We start from the raw sequence: 25,146 nt of genomic DNA on the forward strand, positions 1-25,146 counted from the left end.
ACAGGGCTTCCGGCTCCTGAATAAAGCGCAGACTCCTGCAGAAGCTGGCCTCAGAGTACCATCGATGTCGAAGCAAATTCAAGAAAAATCTTCTTTAGTCTCAATTTATGAGCAAATTTGATTAGATGCATTTCAAAATGACACTAAGAATGCTTGTATTGGGGTGCATGTGAGACCAACCATACCCTTCATTAGGGAAAAGGTATTCCTAGTGGCGTCTGACCCCCAGAACACGAAAAACTATTTTTGTTCCACATGCAAGAAATTGCTAGGGCACTTGCTGCTAGAAATCTTTCATTTACAGGTTTGAATCCCAACAGGGCAAACTAAGCTAGTCATCCTTTGGAGGTTGATGAAATGCGCACCACCAAGTTAGAAGTTACACCTGCGCACTATATAAATTGTTCACTTTATTGTTGCAAATGTTGGTGTGGTTCAAGAACAACTCTTATTAGGAACAAAGGGAGCATTTCAAACCTGGTAAGAAAACAGGCAATTAACCATCTTACTCATTCAGTGGGTCATTCAAATGAAAAATAACCGCCAAAACTATGGAAGCCAGCAGAAATCAATACACAATAAAACAATATTGTTTGCAACTCTGTGTGAATTACAGCCCTGTTGGCCTTCACATCTGACATCAGTAAGCCCAGCGCAGACCTTTAACGATCATATTACTCACAGAGCCTGTGTATAACTGATCTGTGGCTAAAACAACTCAGTGTGCTGCCTGAAAGCAGACACTGCTGCTCAGTTAGGCCTCTGGTAGGTTCATGCTATGTAAATACATGTATAAAATATCTGTGCAGTATAAATGTTTGCTTCTTATTTGTCAGGAAAAAGAATTGAGTAAAAGGAAAACCCATGGGACAGTTGTAAAAAGAAAGCTACTTACTTCGATGTGCCCTGAAGAAGGCTTTGCATAGTCACTTTCAGCCGAAACATTATCTAGCACATTTCTTTAAGCCTTTAGGCAAAGGACTTTTAACATTGCTCTACTGCCATTGTATTCAATGGAACTAATGTTCAGCTTGCAAAATGGGCCAACTACAGTAAAGCGTGTTTGAAACATATGTATAATCAGGCTTGTAATTCACGTTAGATATGCAGGGTGCTATGTCATCTATATATATATATAATAAGCATAGATGTGAAATACATTTCTGTAAATGTTGAACCAACATTTGTGATTTACAGAAAGCCTTGAGTGGAGGCAAGCATCACCTAACCTTTACTCTTCTGCTCTGACCAACCGAAGGTCACGCCCCCTTTCCAAAGCCAATTCATGACTCAATTTTACTATCTTTCAATATATTTCTCCCGCAGCATTTAAGTATTTTTCATTGGTAACAGCCATTGATTTTGACTGAAGCTCGGTTCTGCATCCACGCGTCCAAGTAATTGCTAGTGGTGGGCGGAATTTGCATAGTCGCGCTACGCAAAGCTCCGCGGAATGGTAAAAAATCTCTGCGAGCACGCAAAAGTTCCGTGAACACGCGGAATTGCTTGTTCCGCCCGTTCGCAATGCTTTTTTCCTGTTCGCGATCTCTGTTTGTGTGCTCGGGGAGAAATATTTTGCAAACACGCATTTTGAAAGCGCAAACAAGCAAAAAATTCCGCGAAGCTGCCGATCGCAGAATTACGCGGAAAGTGAAATTAATCAAATTCCTCAAATTCCGCAAGCGGAACGGAATTTACCACCCAGGCCTAGTAATCACCCTTGACACCGAAGACACAGGGCAAAATTGCAGACCAGGAATAACACCTCTTGTTCCAAAAGAGGAAAAACACCTCTGGAAGTAAAGTCCATCCAGCCAGGTTACTGCTAACGGTGAAACGCTTGCCAGGTATAAAAGGATCACCGCCTGCGGTAATCACATGACCAGTGAATGTAATCTGTAACTGGTGGAAGGACACTGGGAAATTGGGGTAAATATAATTTAAATAACATTTCAGAAACTCCCAGCTGCACCACTTGAAGTAGCATGTAGCTATGATGATCTAACACACAGGGCTTGATAGACACATATTTTTGCCTCATGGCCCCTGTCACTGCCTGTGAAAAGCACAGAATTTCAGACAATAAATATTTACTATCCGCCCTCACCCTGGCGACTGGAAATGGTAAGAGTGCCATTAAATTACAAGTGTCGCTCATATTCATTACAACCATGAGTATTTATTGTGAACAGTGGAGCCATACCACCAGCGACAGATACACCAGTAGATCCTGACTGGCCACCTGAAGTGTAAAATTACACTTGGTGGTATTTCTTCCATACAAAAGTCCCTGAGTTCTGGCATTGGTTTCCCAGTCTGGCAGATGTGTGATCTTCTGCAAATCTTTATCCGTGTGTGACTTGGTGCCCAGACAGCAAGATGTAGCAGCATTTGCAAATAGGCTTCTTTTACACTCTCCTCCATATCTGATTTGGAACCAATTACCGTAGTTCTGTAATCCAGTGATCCTCTGAGGTTTAAAGAACATGTGCGTCAAGCTAACGCAGCGAGGAAGGCTAATGCTGCTATTGGACGTAAATGTGGAGGTTTCGCACAAACATGCTGGTACTCAGGTTTCTGCTTTAAATGAGCAGGTGCTGTCTGGTACTGAGTACCTACACTTCTTTAATTTGAGATGGAAAGTACCTGCACTTCTCAACACTCCTACAATACATTTAACGGGAGACTACTGCCACTTCTCAGGAGCAAACGGGTACTTCAAAGAGTGAGTACCAGCACTTCTATATTTCCTTTCAAAGCACTGGCTGAAAGTGTTTTCCCTTTTGTTGACAGGAAAGTGACTGTCTCCTCTTCGACCATGCCAGAGATATACTGCAATAACTATACAATAACACACATTCTCACTCAAACTATTCGAAGAAATTGCAGGACTAAAGGTCTGACGGCTGACTGTGCTGGTGCTAAAGCCCAAACCACGCCCACCGGGAGTCTGGAGCAAGACAGGAATCGGCACTTAAACTGTCGCTATCTACGGATGGGAGAGGACAGGACATTTAAAGGGATAAGAAGGATTATGCTACTTATCCTTTAAGCATCTGTTCTTGGCGTGTAGAGCTGTAGATTCACATGCTTTGCATACTCCTGCCATCTAGTGTTGGGTCCGGCTGTTTGCAAGTTGTTTTTCTTCTAAGAAGTCTTTTCCAGTCACGAGGTAGGTGACTCCTCCTTTTGGTGATATTGCGCATGGGCATAGACTCCATAGTTAGATTGTTTTCCGCAGGAGGGTGAGGATGGAGTAAGTGAAAATAGAGCTGTCCATGCGTATGTAATGTAAATTATAAGAACTGCTACAACTACAGGTGCCCAGGGAGGTGGGAGGGCACATGTGAATCTACAGCTCTACATGCCAAGAACACATGCTTACAAAGTAAGTAACATAATCCACCTGAGGCATGTGTGTTGTAGATGCATATGCTTTGCATAGATTGTAAAGCCGTTTTCGCCCAAAGCGGTGGCTAACCGTTAGGTGTTGCAGTTGTTTGAAAATTTGTTTTTAGCACTGCTTCTCCTACATTAGCTTTTTGACGTGCTATCACATCCACACAATAATGTTTAGTAAAAGTGTGTGGTGTAGACCATGTTGATGCTTTACATATATCTGCTATGGGAATGTTACCTGAAAATTCCATAGATGCTCCTATTTTTCAAGTGGAATATGCTCTAGGAGGTATAGATAATGTTATTTGAGCTTTAACATAGCAATTTTGAATACATTTAACAATCCATCTAGAAATACCGGAGTTGGAGATACGATTGCCTTTGTGAGGTGGAGCAAAGGCCACAAAAAGTTGCTTTGTTTTACAAAAACCTTTTATCCTCTCAATATAGTATAATAGTGCTCTTCTGACATCAAACAACTATGGCCAGAATTCAGTGGTGGTGCTGAAGCCTTTTGTTTAATTGAAGAGAGTTTGAGGGGCAAAGGGGCTTTGTTACTCACAGCACCCTGTCCTGGTGGAACGTCATCGGACTCTAACTCAATTTCCAGCTCGGAGTCCAATTCTTGGATAGAGAAGACCTCCTCCTCTTCTGCAGCGGACACTTCCATCTGTTTGTGTTCGGTGACTTCCCCGAAGATATACGGATTGTGTTCAATGTTTTATCTCTGCATGTCCCTTTGTCGAGCCTGACGATCCTGCAAAGTCTTTTCCGATCGGAACGATCATCAAGCGTCGCAACCCTCTTCTTTGTGCTCCGGTGAGAGACACAAGTTGCAGACTTTATGCAGGTCGATACTTGAAGTTGCACTGAGGACAGAATTGAAACGGAGCCCGTTCCATCAGCAGAAAACTGGCTAATACGGAACGGAGTACAAGTCAACCGATGTGGTTTGGCCCGAAGGCCGCCCACGAAGTCTTCTCAATCGAAGATGGAGAGGTGTCTATCTATTTTATACACAGAGAATAGTGAAACTCATACGAGAACAATACCGACAAGGGTACAGTGGATTACGCATCGAGGGGAACCAGAAGGATGGTTTCGAACCGGAGGGCCGCAATTTACACCCAAACCAGATGGCGGAAAGAAAACAATTTAACAATGGAGTTGATGCCCATGCGCAACATAACCGAAAGGAGGAGTCACCTTACCTCGTGACTGGAAAATACTTCTTTGAAGAAAAACAACTTGAAAACACTCGGACCCAACACTAGATGGCAGGAGTATGCAAAGCCTGTGTATCTACAGCACACATGCCTTGAACATACAGTTTTACACGTTTATAGAAATTTTATTCAACTACACTTCATGGCAATTTCTAAAAGACAATGAAAGCACACGTCACGTTATCCAAGTCAATGCCAGTAGCTCTTCCAGTGCTAGGCTAATATATATATATTTTTTCAGAGATTTGCAATTTTAAAGAAAATCTAGGACTGGAGCATTTAACACATAACATCAAAGGAGAAATTATTATCTGCTGTCCATTTTCCCAATACAGTAAATATTGGTGATGGATTGTGAATATTCAGCAGGCTTTTACAAGTGGCATTGATAAAGTGCTATTTATATCTGCCAACGTGTTCTTAATTTTACACAAATACAAACATTATACGTGTGTGCTGATCCATCCCCAGGCATCATTCCCGAGCACAAGGTGGGATAGCTACTATTCATCACTTAAATCCCATTGGCTCCTCATTTACTACACTTCCGGTGTCCACTGACCTTTGGAGGCTTGAAGGGGTAGTCTGGGGAGAAGGCGATGTCGAGGAAGAAGACCCCGCCCTCGTAGACGGATCCCGGGGGCCCCAGGATCGTGGAGCGCCATTCGTAGATGTTATCGCCCTTGGGACCGGCACTGTAGAAACAGAAGGAGGACAACGTTAATCAAAGAAATGTACACGCTAATTTGCTTGTGTCGCACAATTATTACTCTGTGTTTAGAAAAGCAAACTTCTGATTGGTCGCCCTTGGCCACCAGCGTAACGACTCCATCTACAATTGCATTTACTTAGAAAGAACATTATGTATCAATAGTTTTAGTTGATACTTTGAATGTGTATTTAGCAAAAACTGTTATTCAAGATGTGCCTGGCTTGACAAATGCACACTAAAAAAAACACTGAAGCGTCATACAAATACATTTATGAAAAATAACTTCTTTTTGTGTAGCACATGTTTCCGTAAACTTGTACCATTTTGGAGTTACAACCAGTATTAATGTTACTAAAAGTTTGACACTCGGTCCACCAACATTGGGTTGGATGTGCCCCACCCCTCCTTCTAGGCGACGTGTTTAGATGTTTATGTTTCCTGAACCAAGATTGTCTTACTTACATTAATACACCAATAAATGATTAATTTGTAAATAGAAATTAAAATGTAAACATAATAGAACAATATTAAGTGCAATAAAAAGATCAACAATGATAATAATAGTAAGAATAACGAAAGCAATAAAAATTATGCCAATAAAAACATACAAATGTTAACCGCTTAACCGCAGCAGCAATTCCGTCGCGGTTTGGCGGTTTAATAGAGTGAGTGGGGCCGCATCGGCCAACGGACGTGTGCAATACTACGAAGGTAGAGCTCGCGATGGCTGTTGGCCAACACACACATGGAAGGGGTTAAAGCTAGTAACAATAAAAAAATAAAACATCAACACTTGTTCCCAGGTTGTGTTTTTGGGTATTTTATGTTCCTCACGCTCTCTGGCAGAGCCTGACCTGAAGCATCTGTGCACCGCTGTCTGTGATTGCAGCCACAGTTCACATTTCTTATTTTCTATCAAGATCTAAGTTGGAATTAATGATACTTTATAAAGCATACAAGGACGAGGACTCGACTATGAAGGATTGTCAACATTAAATGTAAATGAACATTTGATGGCCCCTCCCCGGGTTCACATCACACTGCTTTGTTGATGATAGCGAAAATACAACATTTTAAAATTATTTTTTTCCTTGTTACAGTTAAAACACAAAGAGAGGGACAGAAAGAGGGAGAGAAAGGGAGAGAAAAGGCTCCCCTCATCTGGTTCGTAGCAGCACTTTCAGATGTTTATTTTTCAACTTTATTTCTTTGAAAAGATGAAAAACAGGTCAACTGGCCCATGTGGGATAAAATTAAAAAAAATACTACAATCTGGCTCAAAGTCATGATGCTATGATCAGCGACCCCAGATGCAGGCCTAGGAAACCGTGACTGTTCGCTCATCCTTGATAAAGAGTGCAGGCCGCAGGGCACTGCGCCAACGACACCAAGGTGTGGAAAAATAAAAAGCGCCGCCCCGGTATCCACGAAGCGGGCTGAGGTCGTTTTTCTACACTTACAGAATATGTTTACCTTTAGCTAGTGCTTTAAAAGGGAAAAAATAAGTGCAGATACTCATTAAAAAGAGCTAGAGGTGTTGCAAGTGGGCAGGGGTAGGGGCGGGGCTAAGGGCAAGACATAATAATACTTAACTACTTGCGTGCCTCTGGGGTGCTGCGCACGACCAACGGCAAACGCAGCCCTAACCACTGCGTGGAACGCCCGCACCGCGGCAGACATTCCGCCGCAGTAAATGGGTTAATGACTTCTATACCAGTTGCAGCACATATCAAAACACAACAAAAATGCATTAATGTAAAAACTAGGTCAAATCATTAACCCCATCGCCGCTGGCGGGATTCCCCCGCTGTGCTGGGGGGCGGGGGAGCGTACAGCGCCCCCCATGCTCATGACGAGGTCAGCTCGTCATGAGCCACGGCGCTCCGGTGCTCATGACGAGCTGAGCTCGTCATGACCGCGCCCGTTCCAATGGAACATTCAGCACAGCAGGGGAATCAGCCCAGCGTGCGAGCGTTCCATCTAACGGGCGCGGTCATGACAAACTGAGCTTGTCATGAGCACCGGCGCGCCGTGGCTCATGACGAACTGAGCTCGTCATGAGCGTCCAAGAGGTTAAACACAATGAAAACAAAACAGGATATGTTAATATTTCCTTGTTTTGTAATATTGCAACTTCTTAGTGTCATACCGTTATTTGATGTTGTTTGGCACAATGCTATATATTTTGAAAGCGTGCACACAAAGAAACAAACAAGCAGAAGTACACAAAAGCATACCTCCGTGCAAAGGAGCCGATGCTGAATAGTCAGCAATACACAAGCGCCTTTGCTGTCAGAGGCAGCTTCTTCTCGGACAGCCTAGTGCTCACCAGCCCTATCAGCCAATGAGCCTACCAATAGCGAAGTGCCAGTACTAACAGTTATAAAAGTAAGAAGTGCTGGTACTCAGTACCTGTGAGTATAGTCCCATTTAAAATACTATCTTTGCCCTTTTCACTATGGTTAGGCTCTTCCTATCTCTTGCTGGTTCAGTGTCTTTACATTCACAGCTCCTCTCCGTTCTCGATTCACCTCTCATTCCTACCCAGCCTCTAACCTTCTCTCTGTGGTTCTGCCCCTTTCACTCCCACCTCTCGCTTACTCTCTCCACAAGTCTCTTACATTTTGTCACAGATTTTTCCTCACTTGCCTCCTCTTCTTCACTCCATGATATACCCATTCTCAAAATTTGCCACCTGGCCGGTATTTTCTTGTGCTATATTTAATTATTTGTGTTGATAGAACCTGCTTATTGATGAGGCCTGTGTTTTTTATTAAAACCTTACAAAACAAGCATTTGCAATGCAATAGGTCTCGCATTAGGAAAGTGTGAGCTATTGGTATTGTAAATGACAATTTTTTTTAATATGTGTTGACTTTGAAAATATATAAATTAATAGCATTGTTATTCACAAAGCCAATAGCTTACACTTTCCTAATGCGAGTCCTATTGGCTATGGCAATGCTTGTTGGTAGCAAGCAAGCTGTTGTGGTGCTGAGTGATGATGTGGTTGGGCTGAGTGATGTGGTGGTGTATTAGAGTGATGTGGTGGTGTATTAGAGTGTTGTGGTGGTGTCCCAGAGTGATGTGGTGGTGTCCCTGAGTGATGTGGTGGTGTCCCCTGGTGTCCCCGAGTGATGTGGTGGTGTCCCCGAGTGATGTGGTGGTGTCCCAGAGTGATGTGGGGTGTCCCCGAGTGATGTGGTGGTGTCCCCGAGTGATGTGGTGGTGTCCCCGAGTGATGTGGTGGTGTCCCAGAGTGATGTGGTGGTGTCCCCAAGTGATGTGGTGGTGTCCCCGAATTATGTGGTGGTGTCCCCGAGTGATGTGGTGGTGTCCCTGAGTTGTGGTGGCTTTGAAAATATATAAATTAATAGCATTGTTATTCACAAAGCCAATAGCTTACACTTTCCTAATGCGAGTCCTATTGGCTATGGCAATGCTTGTTGGTAGCAAGCAAGGACAGTGCTGTTGTAACGATTGTTATTGTTTGAGGTGTTTTCTCACCCCCTTAACTAAAACTCCAATTTCTTACAGATAAGACATGTTGAAACAGACAGCCGTCCTCACAAACTTTCCCTTTTTTGTTTGTGACATAAGATTCCAATCCTAAGTTAACAACGGCAAGGGAAGACAAGGATATGTGTAATGGAAGAAAAAAGGCAAAAGTAGGGGACCGATTTTATAATGAAGTAATTAAACCTTTTGAATAGATTTAGGCAGAATGGGGGTTCCACAGCATGAAGAATATAAATACTACCAATTAAGTTTCTGGACACTGCACATGTATATTAAGAAAGGAGCTACAAGGCAACTGACAATCTTCACAAAATAGCTTAGAAGAAAGATGTTGAATAAACTAGAGCTAGCCATTTACAAGCTACAGAGGAAAAGCCAGGATTTAACAAACTGTCCTGGGAAAGGGAACGCAGTAAGCCAGTGAAAGCAAAATAAGGGGGGGAGACAGTCAATGGAGCCAGCTGTACTTTTCGAATTGTGTACAATGACTTTTCATTCAAAATATTAACTTGTTGGAATGAAACCCCACACAGGGTACATAAATGAAACTGGAATGTACCAGACGCCTGCTCAAGGCAATGAGAAGAGTGGCACGCTCATGCATGTATTATGGGGATGCCTCAAGTCGGGGAGGGAGCTGGAGGTTATTTTGTCAGCATCTGATATATCTTTGATGACGCATTTATTTGGACACCGTGTGTCATCTCATTGGGGCTCCTGACTGAAGGATTACAGCCTTTATTAAGTATGCCTGAGAAATGGACTCTACAACTTCTTTTGAGAGCAAAGCAGAAAAATTGTAATGTTTTAGTGGAAATGCTTCTGCCTGAACAGAGAACTGATTGCTTTATGTATACGATGTGTTAGGTGTGGATAAAATCAGTGACTAAAATAACACTACAGAGGGTGTGAGAGATGTTGGGCAACCCTGCTAAAGTGTCTGGCAAGACGCTACAGAGAGTTACAATTTCCAAAATATTTGTGGGCAGTGGGGATAGTGCAAATGTTGTCAACAATTCATGTTGGCAGAACAAAGGTAGAAGGGAAAAACTAAGGTTCAGCAGGGCAGACAGAAAACAGCTGCATTATGGTGAGAAGGAGGGCACAACATATATGAAAAATGGTCTCATTGGTGGAGTTCAGAATGGAAGCTGGCAGGAAGGGAAGTGATTAATAAAGCAAGTGTAATATTAGCGTTGAGCAAAATCAAATAAGATATATGGACACATAATACCAGACTGAGACTGTCCAAGTTCAAGTTCAGGCATTTATAAAGCGCACTACTCACCCAGAGGGTCTCAAGGCGCTAGAGGGAGGGGTTCACTGTTTATCGAATAGCCAAGTTTTCAGTTCTTTTCTGAAGGAGATGTGATTCTGAGTAAGGCGGAGGTGGGTGGGGAGTGAGTTCCAGGTCTTGGCAGCCAGGAAGGAGAAGGATCTGCCACCCATGGTGGTTTTTCGGATGCGCGGGACTGCGGCGAGGGCTTGATTGGATGATCTTAGTTGGCGGGTGGGATAGTAGAAGGACAGTCGGGTGTTGAGGCATTCGGGTCCTAGATTATAAAGGGCCTTGTGTGCGTGGGTAAGAAGGCGGAAAGTAATTCTTTTGTTGACGGGAAGCCAGTGGAGGTTTTTTAAGTGACCGGTGATGTGCTCTTGGCGCGGGATGTCTAATATGAGTCTCGCTGATGCGTTTTGGATGCGCTGGAGCTTTTTCTGCAATTTTGTTGTAATTCCGGCGTAGAGTGTGTTGCCATAGTCCAGTCGACTCGTGACCAGTGCATGGGTGACAGTCTTTCTTGTTTCGAGGGGGATCCAGCGGAAGATCTTTTTGAGAATGCGAAGGACGTTGAAGCAGGAGGACGATACGGCGTTGACTTGTCTGGACATTGAGAGAGAGGAGTCTAGAATGAAGCCAAGGTTACGTGCATGGTCTGTGGGTGTGGGCGCTGATCCCAAAGCGGAAGGCCACCAGGAGTCGTCCCAAGCTGAGGGGGAGGATCCAAGGATGAGCACCTCCGTTTTGTCTGAGTTGAGTTTTAAGCGGCTCTGTTTCATCCATTCGGCTACTTCTTTCATCCCTTCGTGAAGGTTGTTTTTGGCGGTGTTGGGGTCTTTGGTGAGGGAAAGGATTAGCTGGGTGTCGTCGGCGTAGGAGATGATGTTGAGGTTGTGTTGACGTGCGATGGAGGCGAGGGGACTCCCAAGCCTGGTCCGTGGAATGGGTCTGATCAGCTTTCTGTAAAGCTGTGGATAGATGACAATTTTCTAACAAAGAAATAAGGCAATTTCTAGTGCTAGAATATTGGTAAAGATTATTACAGAAAACAATTTAAAGTCCTTTCTTTAGGTCTGATAAAAATGCCTCTCCCATTACTAGTCAGATAAATTGTTGTTGGTTATCAATGAGATGTGAGAGTATTTAACCTACAAAGCGATCAATTAAAAACAACTGTGCCTGTTGCACTGTGGACAGAAATGGTGTCAGTAACTTGAACTTTTAAAGAGGAAAAAATGAGTTAAAGCTACCTAGATTTAGAACAGGGTATATATTAATTACCCTTTTTTGACAACTAATTATAACAAATAACAATGAGGCTTTGAATATGGTTTTATCATTCCTACATAAAGAAATCTGGGTGCCATGATTAAAATGGGTGAATAATCTCTTACCCCCAGACTAGCTGGAGGATTCTGGGTAAAGCTTCAAGACAAAACTCCCCACCACTGCATCGACTATGAAAAGTAACTTGCAATCTATTGTGTTCAGAGACCATTGATATAAGAATACATTCTCCCTCCTACAAGGAAAGTATTCTCCTGGAGAAACAATTTGAGAAGATGATGGTGCAGGGACCTGTGGAGGGCTCCGTCCAATAGAGCCTGGCAGACCCAAACTTAGGGTCCTTAAAGACAGTGTTGATGCAGGGCAATAAGTATAAGAGTTTTACAATGAATAAAGCCAGTCTTTGAGTGATCTCTAGTACTAGTAGGGATTTGTTTAAGGAAGTTACACAATGCAATTAATCTCTGTATTCGAGTGCCTGCTAAATGACTGGTGGTTCAATAAGAAGAGAAGTTTGGTGGCATTCACCATTGCAAAAAAAGGAACACATTCTGAGCAAACTCTCAACAGCCGGTAGCTTCAAGGTATCCATTGCCTTCAACGGTTCATTGATATATACTGTTTAACTGAACTGGAGCTTCAAGTTCACAACCTTCATCTTGAATATTTTCTGCTACAGGTCTTTCAACACAAGCTCCATTTTCAGAGGCTCTAAGGGGTAAGACAGGCTGAGGCCAAGATTTTGGCCAGCAGTTAGTGAACTGGAACGGAAAGTCACCCTCACCAGTTGCAAGGTGAGTAGTGCGGTTTACAAAAGTTATTATTGATTGATTGATTAATCTGCTAATAACATTGCTTAACAGCCAAGGCCCTTGAGACAGGTCAAGAGAAACAATCTACTACTGTTTTACAACCCTAGAGTCAATGATTGCACTTTATGTCAGGACAGAGTGAGATCTGTGTCTTGGATTTTTCAATTCTAAGCCCTAGAGAAACGGATTAGAGTAAAAAAAAAACATATGAAGGATACGGTGTGTGGCACACAAATTAAGGACAGTTACGTCATCGGAATTATGTATATTTCTAAATGAAATACGGCCGTTTTAAACTAAGTTTTTCTATGAAATAAAAAAACTATATAACAGATCTGAAGGATTCACAAAATAGTACTAGGCTTTAAAATGACAATGAGTAAGAATGCCTTTATACTGTGCATCTGCAACGTTAATGCTGGGTTTCAGGATTACAGAGGCTCTGAAAATGATGTTTATCCACAAGATGACTTGCTGTGATTCCATCTTTCCACAAACCCAGGCTGACCCTCTTGCTCGTAGTTCTGACAGAAACAGCAGTTAGTCATTTGTCTCAAGCTGCGCTTCACCGATAAGGCTCGCCAAGGCGGAAGAAGCATGCCTGAGGTTGCTTCGCGGCAATACCGAGGGGACACTGTGTAAAGTTTGGGGGGCACAGTTTCTTTTGGGAGCGGGGCCGGTCTGATTTGCTTACAGTCGGTCCATGTCTATAATGACAGTCTGCGTTTGAGACGAATTCTGCATCCACCCATCTCTACTTGTTTTCGCTTAACAGGGACGTAGGTTTTGGTTTCATTACGAACTGCACGACAGGCAGAAGCACTCTGGCCCTCAGTACAGGGCTTTCAGACAAATCACAGAATACTTGGCATGTGCATGCCCGGACTACTGCTAATTAAAAGCCCGGAAAATAAAAGATTTGGCACACTTCAAACTCCGAGAGCTAGGATTTATTTCTAACCCTATAATTACAGGGTGAACGCTACCTTGCACTTTTGTAGTGAGGGTAATAGATAATGTTAACGTTTTCCTCTTTCAAGTAATGCTTAGCCATACAATATATCTACGCTGAGTGGTGCAGCAGCAATAGCCTGGTTTGCAGACAGCAGAGCAGCACCAGAACACTGCTGCCTTCTGTCAACAGGACGGTGTGTGACATCAGGCCCTGTAAAGCTTATCTTTCACTTCGCTGTGTTATGACTGCGCAAAAAGAGAGCAGGCTTTCCCGCCGTGCCAACAACAAGGAAACTGCTTTTCACTGCACGTCAGAAAAAAAATAACTTTGGGGTCAGATTCTCAACATTCCACATACAAGTTTAATTTAAAATAAATCACCTTTTAGGAGTAAATTCCGAATGCTTTTAATTCAGTACTTCAAATGAGCTTTAATAGTTGGTTCTGTGGTGTTTGTCCAGTACGGTTACCATCAACGAGTAGCTTTAATCACAGACCATCTGTATACTGTAAATAAATGAAGCATTTCACGGTGGAGAAGTGTGGTTAGAGGAGGCAGACCTGGAAGCAGAGGTCAGCCCGGGACCAGGGTTCAATTCCCGGCTCGGCGGGGTCTTGAGTCCTAAAATGTCCATGGACTCGACAATTCTCGTTCCGGTGCCATGCCAACTCGATTGGCACGGGTTCACACTGTGCGACTCTGGGCAATAGCTTGCTTAATCTCCACAACAGCCCCTCGCGGTGGGATGCCTGGCTTTCACCTTGCGGATACCCTGCCGGGGTTATCTCACAGGGGAATACCAGGACGGGTTCCCTAAGCAAGCGCTTAGAAACCGCTCGGTGATTTGCGCTATATAAATTCCTGTACATTTACATTTACATTTACAGTTAAACAGGAAAGGTGCCGACAAAAACACCTCTGCGTAACTCTGGCATGTGTGTGTTGAAATTTCCAAAATCACCAATGGACGCTGAGCACATTAATGGCAGCCATATGTCACAGGAGGCGTGCATAACAAGTTGACGACAGCAATCTTTAGCAACAAAAGCATCCCGACCCGTGCAGCACATACAAATATCGGAAGCCAGCGCTGACAGGGGTCTTCCTGACAAGACACTTTATGCATGCAAAGTTTTTATTGTTTTTTTTGCAATCTGAGTAAAGTCAGTCTTTTTTTTTAGCAATCACAGCACTGGAATTACTGTCATGAAACACCGAATACAAAACTGCAGCCACTCAAAGCACCACACTACAATTAAGGCTGGGACGTCAGCTTTTAGAGAAAGGCAACATATTATTATTACAATCTTGCAGTCAGCAAAAATTAAAATAGAAGACAAGGTATTACCCGTGAAAGGAAACCCGGGGACCTACCTGTGAGCTTTATGTCTGCAGTCCGGAAGCCAGGCAACTTGTTTTGGGACGGGGGCGGGGCCGCAAACAGGAAGCGGACGGGAGCCTAACCCGCGCTCCTGTAGTCAGCCGGAAGATTTGCCTGTGAACTAGCGGAGCTCCCGTGGTCGTGGAGAGCCCCACCTGTTGTCAAGACTGACCCGCAGGCTGCCGAGGGAGACAGGGACACACGAAAAGACCCCGGTAAGTGTGGGGGGAGGGGGTGCGCGCGCGTATGTGTATGTGCGTGTGTCTGTGTGTGTGCGTGTGTCTGTCTGCGTGTGTCTGTCTGTCTATGTGTGCGCGCGCCTGTATGTGTGTGCATGCAGAGGGGTGGGGGCTGCCTGCCTGCGTCTGTGTGAGCAAGGGCTGTGAGTTACGAGTTACTCTGCGCATGCGCGGGTACTCTGCGCATGCGCAGGTCAGACGCGCGCTCCCGCGGTGAAAACTGCGAAGGAAACGCTCGTGTCAGATTGGTGTCCACATTCCCAATAACGGGCAACATTAGGTCTGAAAGCAGACTCTCTCAATGCTCACGCATTGAGAGTACGTCTGCTCGACCTAAAAAGACCTTGCTAAATCAGGATTGATATTTTTCCAGTAAATAAAAGCATGAATCATTTAATCACTTCAAAAGTATTTGCAAGCTGTGAAAGTGTGTGCCTGGGCGTGTGTGAATGCGCCATCGCGGGCCTGTAAATTCTGCAAGGCAATGTTTTAAATTAAATTTCAGGCTAAAGGTTATTTCATTTCTCTTGATCAGACTGCTTCCCCGCATTAAAAGAGGCAATTTGATTGAAATATCATGTGGTTCATCAATAGTTAAACCAGTTACTTCAAGAAATACAGCAGATTTTTTACTTTACACAAACTTATGTTAAAATACCATTTCTAAGCACCTATTTCAGAATTGAACAAATATCTGAAATTTTTATCGGGAAAACGTGGAAATTCTAACTTCAGCTGTCACCACACTTTTTTACATTCCTCCCTCCCTTCTTTCTACGTTTATCTCATTTTTTTTCCCAACCAGATCCATTGCCAGTTGTTATTCCTGGGATGCTGCAGTGTTCTCTACTATTCATTGCTTTTTGGGCAGGGCTGCCTTCACACCCATGGAGCCCTCGCTGTTATCATGTAAATGCAGCCATTGGTGTTGGAGGGGCACACAAGGGGGAGCAGCTCCTGTGCTGAACAAAAACATGACAAGAAAACCAGCTTTGGCAAGGGTGTAGCGTTGTGTGGCACGCCACTCGCTTTAGTAAGGCCAGTGCAACGCCCTAAATGGGACTGGAATACTGACCGGCAGCCCCAGCCCATTTCACACACCTGACAGAGGATGGGGGGGGCTAAAGTCCTTTCAGCTGAATGGTCATTCATGCCTAATCAACAGCGCAGGGTCTGGCTGCTTAACGCCATGTTCCGCCACTTCTGAAATAAGGGGTTGCACCAGTTTGCAAGAATATGGTGCAGCCCTGTGTTTCCCCCTGCACTGGCGCTAATTTAACTGCCCAGCGCCAACACAGGCACCCTTGCACCATAGTGCAAAAGTGTCTGTGTTGCAGGGGAATTATTGTTTATGTGCAGGAAGGCGTCGCTTCCTGCACATAAAATAATTAGTAATGGCGCCTTGAAACTTCTTTGTGTGCTGCTCATTGCAGCACACAGAGAAGCTCCAAAACATACACTTTTTTCAATGATAGGTGTCCCTTCCTGCACATAAACAATCAATGGTGTTTTGCTGTTTCTATGTGTGCTGCACAACACACTTTGCCTGTTTAAGACCAGGTTTTCCCTGGTCTTAATTTTGGCACTGCCTCCTAATCACGCCACCCTTGTAAACAGGATGCAGAGTCAAAATCAATGGGTGCTGCGTTGGAACTCCCACAGCAACACCCATTGCCCTCTCCTTTCACGCTAAGTGTAGCGTGAAAGGGGGTCTTACTTACAAGGCAGCGTTAAGCCACATTAAGTGGCTTAACACTGCCTTCTAAATAAGGCAAAGCCAGTATCACCACCACAACCTCTTTGAAAGTGACATGTGGTGACGATAGGAGCTTGTACATATGCCCCTCGGTGCTTTGAAAGTGCCTGAAGGGGGTGTTAGTCTGAGAGTTTTCAAACAGTCTTTTGAGTGGTTGATTATCTAAACATTCAGCAGAGTTACACCCCTCTTTGAGCTCTTCCACAGAATTCCTCAGAATGGGTCCCTCAAGTCCCCCTCACCCCCCCTCACATTAAGGGTCAATGAAAGAAATGTAAAGACAAGCATTTACAATGCAATGGTCTCGGCATCATTAAAGGTAGAGCTATTGGCATTGCTCATGACATTTCTTTTTTTTTCTCTTTAAATGATAAATAAATGGCATTGTCATTTACATTGCCAATACACAGCACTCTGCACTCAACAGCACTCTGCACTCAACAGCACACAGCACTCTGCACTCAACAGCACACAGCACTCTGCACTCAACAGCACACAGCACTCTGCACTCACTACTCTGCACTCACTACTCTGCACTCACTACTCTGCACTCTGCACTCACTACTCTGCACTCACTACTCTGCACTCACTACTCTGCACTCACTACTCTGCACTCACTACTCTGCACTCACTACTCTGCACTCACTACTCTGCACTCACTACTCTGCACTCACTACTCTGCACTCACTACTCTGCACTCACTGTGACGGAATTGTTGGATGAGTAAAAGGGTGGCTGGATGGACTGCATGAAAGGGTGAGAGGAAGAACGTAAAAATGGATATGTTGAAGCGGCAGATGGACAGATAGATGGATTGATGGATAGAGTGAATGGGTGGATGGATGGACTGAGTGAAAGGGTGGATGATTGAAAGTATCGATGGATGGATGATTAAAAGGATTAGTGTAAAGATAGATGAGTGAAAGAATGGCTGTAAGAATGGATGAGTGAGAGAGTCGATGGATGAATGAAAGGGAGGATGTATGGATGAAAGGCGGGATTTATTGACAAGTGAAAGAATGGATGGGTGAATGAAAGGATGGGTGAATGAGTGAAAGGGTGTTCGGAGGAATGGAAGAGTGAAAGGATGGAAGGCTGGATGAAGGGTGGATGGATGAATGAGTGAAAGAACCAGGCAGCCCACACACACCCTCCATAGGCCACCTGAAGCGATCTAGAACCAGGCCCCCGCCACCTGAAGCGATCTAGAACCAGGCAGCACACAGGCTCCCACCCACCTGAAGCGATCCAGAACCAAGCTGACCCCCGCCCCCAAAGGCCAGCTGAATCACACACACCCTCCATAGGCCAACTGAAGCGATCTAGAAATAGGCAGGCCACAGGCCCCCGCCCACCTGAAGCGATCTAGAACCAGGCCCCCGCCACCTGAAGCGATCTAGAACCAGGCAGCACACAGGCTCCCACCCACCTGAAGCGATCCAGAACCAAGCTGACCCCCGCCCCCAAAGGCCAGCTGAATCACACACACCCTCCATAGGCCAACTGAAGCGATCTAGAAATAGGCAGGCCACAGGCCCCCGCCCACCTGAAGCGATCTAGAACCAGGCTGTCACAGACCCCCACTTCCACCCTTGCCTATTCTTACTTATCCTCTTCTCCTTGTCTTGGCGCCACGAAGGTACCTGCTCATGGTTTTTGGCGCTTAATAATCCACTCACATAAATAAGTCCACATTTTCGATCTCGCCATTTTTATGTTTAGAAAAAACACTAATTCACAGCAACAACGTCATCCCCGTTAAGAAAGTGTCTCAAACCCCTTGTTTTGTGCGGTAACAGCCGTCTGCCGAGCCATATTACAGCCAACAAACCTTCCAGGAATTATCAGGTAACTGGGTACAAGCTAGACCGCCCTGTGTACTCTGGGTACTGATGGGGTCAGAGGTCATCTGAAGGGCGTTGGGGGTTCATTGTTAGCACAGAAGGGCAGAGCAGGCATCCACAGAAGCTAAGAGAGCGCTGCCCTATTCCAAAATATCAGTCACCCCCCACACACACTTTTCTGCAACAAAAGCAGTAAAATGAAGATATTGCCATCAGTCCGCATGCCAGGCTGTACCCGAGGGCATCGTCTGTGACCTTGTACCGTCCTGGTATTCCCCGCACGGCCTCTGGGGGTGTGCAGGGCGTCTGGGAGGCAGTGAAAGCAGCGTGTAAACAGAGGCCCCGCCGTCTGACCCTGAACCCCAGACCCTGGAGGGGCTTCAGCGGCAGAGTTTGAGGCCGATAAACCCGCTCTGAAATCCCAGCGCCCAGACTAGGCCGCATCTTGTGATAGTGGGCGTACGACTTTGTCACTACTGCATATCAGATCTAGCTCGGCTCGTGCGCCAAGAAGTGGACAGAATCCTCGAGGCGAGGACTTCAGGGCCGGACAGACGAGGTGGTACGAAGGAGGCCCGTTCCAAGCAGGGGCAATGCCAGTGTGTCCGGCGCCCCAGAGCAAGGAAGCGCCCCGGCCGCTGGTTGTATCGTGAAATGCAATAATAACCAGGGTTTGCCTCTGGGCCCCGGTGCCACTGCACCTGCCGCACCTATGGGAGCCGGACCTGGTGGCTCAGTGAGACTCATGCGTCCACTGGAGGGGAGTGGGTTCAATCCCGGCGGGTCCACTCAGCCTTTCATCCTTCGGAGGCCGATGAAATGAGTACCACAGAGTTGGGTAACAATAAAACATCTGTTAATCAGCGTCAAGATTCCCTTCTGAATGAGCGTGCGATTTACAAAATACACATGTTACGTTAAAGGAAGCCGTGTCCATCCTCCCATGACGTACACGGTGCCAGCACGTCCTGCTGCTTGAACCTCGCCCCGTGCACAGCTGGCCTCAGAACAGGAGGAAACAGACATGAACATATCTGGGTTTCACAACACGACTGACGCAAATAAAAGTGCTGCTTTCGATGACCTCACGGTGATGAAAGGCGGAGCCAATCTTTGACGAGATTCCACCCTACAGGTCTGGTGGTTTAGAATGTCTCAGCTCACACCCTTTCCAACTGTGCGGTCTCACTTCTAAGGCGTTTACCTGCCTGCCGTATTACACGGTGAACTACAAACCCCAGGGGTGCCCTGCGTCAAGTACGTCAGGCAGGGTTGGTCCGGTCTTAAGTCTTCAAATGTTAATCCCTTTTATTGGAATAATTTAAATAAAAGGCTTTGGAAACAGGAGGGGCTAAGTCTTTCATTCAGAGACATCTGCCACTATGTAATTACGTCACATTTAGAGTGATGGTCTTTAATTGTATGCCAGGTCACACAATCTTTATAGCCTGGTTTTCAGTCTGTCCTTCTAGTCACCTCTTGTATCACCCTTAACCCCAGTGCTCCCAGACTGGAATGTTTCGAAACGGGAACTTCTGATAGACCGGACATCTTTGTTCGCGTTGCATGCTGGTACTTGTAGTGTCACTCGACCCATTATTTCCCTATGAATAAAGGACTGCAGCTACCACCATATGGTGACCTGAGCAGGTTTAGTAACTGTCACACCTGACAGGGGACACCTGGAGGGACCTAGGGCCACACAGACCCTCAACATGACAAAGCAAAATACAGCAGATACGACATGAAAAGAGCGAGTGTGAGGCTGGGGGGTAAAGCCAGGGACAGCGGCAGATCGTCACCCAACGACCCCTCTCCGGAGCGGGACGGAGGAGAGCTGCGGGCGGAGGGGGGGGGGGGAGCGCGACAGAGGAGAGCTGCGGGCGGAGGGAGGGAGGGGGGAGCCAGACAGAGGAGAGCTGCAGAGGGAGGGGGGGAGCCGGACAGAGGAGAGCTGCGGTGGGAGGGGGGGGAGCCGGACAGAGGAGAGCTGCGGGCGGAGGGAGGGGGGAGCCGGACAGAGGAGAGCTGCGGAGGGAGGGGGGGGGGAGCCGGACAGAGGAGAGCTGCGGGAGGAGGGAGGGGGAGGAGCGGGACAGAGGAGAGCTGCGGAGGGAGGGGGGACGAGCAGAGCAGCTCTGGAAACCACCACCGTCTTTCTCCGAGGCAAAGCAGAAATGCCTCGGAGAAAGCATGGTAATTTTCGCATTCGGGGGCGTGTGTTTTGTTGTTCTGAGTGACGAGTGACGTCACTGGCGAAAGAACAGCAAAATGTACGCCCCCAAATCCGAAAAAGACGGAGCCTATTCGGAGGGACAGCTCTCTCCTCCAATGGCTGGCCTCCATTTAGGAAGCCAGCCAATGGGAGAGAGGCAAAAACAGAGGCGGGACCAATAGTCCACACTAAGCAACATTAAATCTCTGTACTTCCGGTTCTGCTTTCGGCAGACTAGATATTACCTCGACCTAAAAAGCTGGAAGTAAAACAAGCATTTGCAATGCAATAGGGCTCGCAATAGTAAAGTTTGAGGGATTATTATTGTAAATGACAAATTTTTTATTTATGTTTTTGTTTTGAAATTTTGGTAATTAATAACTTTGTCATTTACAATGCTAATAGTGTTAACTGGTGGAAATGTGACACCTATAGCATTTGTAATGCAATATGTGTTGTCTTTACATGACTTAGATGTATTAATATTAAAATTAGGACTTTTTTTTACCAATATTTAGTAGTTAAATTCAATAATTTGTCATATATAATGGCAATAGCTGAAACATTAGCAAATCATTTTGTGGAAGATTATGTTAGCAGCAAATCGCAATGTTTTAACAAGAACAGAAGTGAAAACATTTAACATCTTTTTATGACATTTGCAATAAAGCTTGAAACATTGACAGAAAATATTTTAACCAGTTGTTGTTGAATGGTTGCACAGATTGATGCTGTGGTGGCGCTGAGGGATGTTGTTTTGGGGACAAGTGATGCTGTGGCGTTCAGTAATGCTGTTGTAGCGCATAGTGATGTTGTGGTGCCCCTGAGAGATGCTGTAGTGGTGCTGAGTGGTGCTGTGGTGGTGCTGAGGTGGAAGTGTGCACTGCCGGCTGGTGGTGTGTGTGCCTGGTGGAGTTGAAGGGTGGAGTTGGAGGGTGGAGTTGGAGGGTGTATTTGGAGTTGGAGGGTGTATTTGGAGTTGGAGGGTGTATTTGGAGGGTGTATTTGGAGGGTGTATTTGGAGGGTGGAGTTGGAGGGTGGAGTTGGATTGGAGGGTGGAGTTGGAGGGTGGAGTTGGAGGGTGGAGTTGGAGGGTGGAGTTGGAGGGTGGAGTTGGAGGGTGGAGCTGGAGGGTGGAGTTGGAGGGTGGAGTTGTATTGGAGGGTGGAGCTGGAGGGTGGATTTGGAATTGGAGGGTGGAGTTGGATTGGGAGGGTGGATTTGGAGGGTGGAGTTGGAGGGTGGATGTGGAGTTGGAGGGTGGATTTGGAGGGTGGATTTGGAGTTGGAGGGTGGATTTGGAGTTGGAGGGTGGATTTGGAGTTGGAGGGTGGATTTGGAGTCGGAGGGTGGAGTTGAAGGGTGGATTTGGAGTTGGAGGGTGGATTTGGAGTTGGAGGGTGGAGTTGGAAGTTAGAATTGGAGGTTGGAGTTGGAGGGTGGAGTTGGATTTGGAGGGTGGAGTTGGAGGGTGGAGTTGGATTTGGAGGGTGGAGTTGGATTTGGAGGGTGGAGTTGGAGGGTGGAGTTGGAGGGTGGCTTTGGAGGGTGGATTTGGAGTTTGAGGGTGTGTGTGCCTGGTGAAAGCGTGCACTGACGTCTGGTGGTGTGTGTCTGCTTGGTGAAAGCGTGCACTGATGTCTGGTGGTCTGTGCTTGGTGGAAGTGTGCACTGACATCTGGTGGTGTGTGCCTGGTGAAAGCATGCACAGACGGCTGGTGGTGTTTGTGCCTGGTGAAAGCGTGCACTGATGACTGATGGTGTCTGTGCCTGGTGAAAGTGTGCACTGACGGCTGGTGCTGTGTATGCCTGGTGAAAGAGTGCACAGATGGCTGGTGGTGTGTATGCCTGGTGATTGGAAATGCAATAGGTCTCGCAATAGAAAAGTTTGAGCTTTTGGTGTGGAAAATGTAAATATTTTGTGAAGTTTTTGTTTTTTTTAAATATAAAAGTATTAATTTTGTTATTAGAAATGGCAATAGTTATGAAATTATCAAATGTTACATGTATAGCATTAGTAAAGGTACATCTTTTGTTTTCCCCTGTCTTACATGTATTGATCTTACAAATCACAATGTTTTAACAAGAACAGAAGTGAAAACATTTAACATTTTTTTATGACATTTGTAATAAAGCTTGAAACATTGCTAGAAAATATTTGAACGAGTTGTTGTTGAATGTTTGCACAGATTGATGCTGTGGTGGCGCTGAGTGATGATGTGGTGATGCTGAGTGGTGCTGTGATGGTGCTGAGTGATGCTGGGGTGATGCTGAGTGATGATGTGGTGATGGTGAGTGATGCTGTGGTGGTGCTGGGTGGTGCTGTGGTGGTTATGCGGTGGTGCTGAGTGGTGCTGTGGTGGTGCTGAGTGGTGCTGTGGTGGTGCTGTGGTGGTGCTGTGGTGGTGCTGAGTGGTGCTGTGGTGGTGCTGAGTGATAATGTGGTGGTGCTGAATGATAATGTGGTGGTGCTGAGTGGTGCTGTGGTGGTGCTGAGTGGTGCTGAATGATGATGTGGTGGTGCAGAGTGGTGCTGTGGTGGTGCTGAGTGATAATGTGGTGGTGCTCAGTGATAATGTGGTGGTGCTGAGTGATAATGTGGTGGTGCTGTGGTGGTGCTGAGTGTTGGTGCTGAGTGATGTTGTGTTGGTGCTGAGTGGTGCTGTGGTGGTGCTGAATGATAATGTGGTGGTGCTGAGTGATGATGTGGTGATGCCGAGTGGTGATGTGGTGATGCCGAGTGGTGATGTGGTGATGCCGAGTGGTGCTGTGGTGGCACTGAGTGATGCTGTGGTGGTGCTGGGTGGTGCTGTGGTGGTGCTGGGTGGTGCTGTGGTGGTGCTGTGGGGGTGCTGTGGTAGTGCTGAGTGATGCTGTGGTGGTGCTGAGTGATGCTGTGATGGTGCTGAGTGATGCTGTAGTGGTGCTGAGTGATGCTGTGGTGGTGCAGAGTGGTGCTGTGGTGGTGCTAAGTGATAATGTGGTGGTGCTGAGTGATAATGTGGTGGTGCTATAATGTGGTGGTGCTGAGTGATAATATGGTGTTGCTGAGTGATGAAGTGGTTGCGCGGAGTGATGCTGTGGTTGTGCTGAGTGATGCTGTGGTTATGCTGAGTGATGCTGTGGTTGCGCTGAGTGGTGCTGTGGTGGTGCTGAGTGATGCTGTGGTGGTGCTGAGTGATACTGTGGTGGTGCTGAGTGATACTCTGGTGGTGCTGAGTGATGCTGTGGTGGTGCTGAGTGATGCTGTGGTGGTGCTGAGTGATGCTGTGGTGGTGCTGGGTGGTGCTGTGGTGGTGCTGGGAAAGCGTGAGACAGGGTAAGAAAACAATGAAACAGGCAGAGAGAGCAAGTCAAAAAGAGAGAGCGGGCAGAGATAGAACGTGGAAAAGTGAGAGAGGCAAAGTAGAAAAGAGAGAGACAGCGGGACAGAAAGAGACGGGCAGTCAGAGAGAGAGGCTGGTACAGACAGTGGAGGAGAGAGAAGCAGGGACAGGCAGGGAAGAGAGAAAGAGGGGCAGAGACAGACACATTGACAAAGAAAGAGAAGCAGCAGAAGCAGAGAGCGGATCAGAGAGGGAATGAAATACAGGGGAAACGATAGAGGGGCAGAGACAGACACAGTGGAAATCACAGAGACAGGGAGGCTGATACACAGAGCAAGGCAGAGGCGGACTGTGGAAAGATAGATACAGAGACAGACACAATTGAAAAGACAGAGACATTCAGGGGCAAAGATAGAGAGAAGCAAAGAATGACAGTGGAAAAGAGAGGGGCGCAGACTGAGGCACAGAGAGAGGCAGATAGCGACAGCTGAAAAGAGAGAGGCAGAGACAGGCTCAGTGGAAAAGATAGAGAAGCAAAGGCACACAGAGAGAGAGCGATAGACAGTGGAAAAGAGGGCACGAGAGAGGCAGATATATTAGAGTAGAAAGAGCGGCGAAAGAGAGAGAAAGAGGAGGAGAGACAGAAACAGGAAATATTTCTGCGGTTTGTTTTGGTTCTGGCTGGCGGCGCCTCGGCCAAAAATGAAAGATAAAGGGAGAGACTGCGGCATGGGGAGCGGGGCAGAGACGGGCTGCAGAGGAGAGAGCGCGCGAGGGGGGGGGTGACAGACAGTCATAGAGAGACCTCCAGCAGAGTCTTACATTTAGGAAACAAAACGTGAAACTATGGTGCAGCCTCGAGAATTGGTAACATTACCTCAGGACCCAGAACATCATATGCTGCCTTCATTGAAAGGGATAATCTAACTCCTGAAATGTTCTTGATTATATAACCCAAGATCAAACAAAAACTATTTAACTATTGGAAGAAAAGCACGAGACCTTTAAAAAACGCTTTCCTCCTTCACTAAAACATGAAGGTATACACCAAGTTCAATAAACTGGGTTCTAGAATATTAATTTAATGTAAATATAACTGGTGTGGCTCTGATTTTATACTTTGCTTGTACTTTTTTGTTAAACAACTGTGTAAACTAAGTGTTCTGGCATCTAGATGCGACGGACCACACTGTAG

General features: G+C 46.0%; 1 protein-coding gene across 1 annotated transcript in view; it reads right to left on the bottom strand.

Moving 5' to 3' along the window:
• The window catches only part of LOC144784891 (ubiquitin-conjugating enzyme E2 E2), a 738,431-nt gene that overhangs the window by 152,318 nt on the left and 560,967 nt on the right, over positions 1-25,146 (bottom strand). The window contains exon 4 of the mRNA XM_078663985.1: positions 5,188-5,320. Within this exon, the coding sequence (XP_078520111.1) occupies positions 5,188-5,320 (133 nt within the window). The remainder of the gene's footprint in view (positions 1-5,187; positions 5,321-25,146) is intronic.

This window comes from Lissotriton helveticus, chromosome 10 (assembly GCF_964261635.1).
Source record: "Lissotriton helveticus chromosome 10, aLisHel1.1, whole genome shotgun sequence".
Classification (NCBI taxonomy): Eukaryota; Metazoa; Chordata; class Amphibia; order Caudata; family Salamandridae; genus Lissotriton; species Lissotriton helveticus.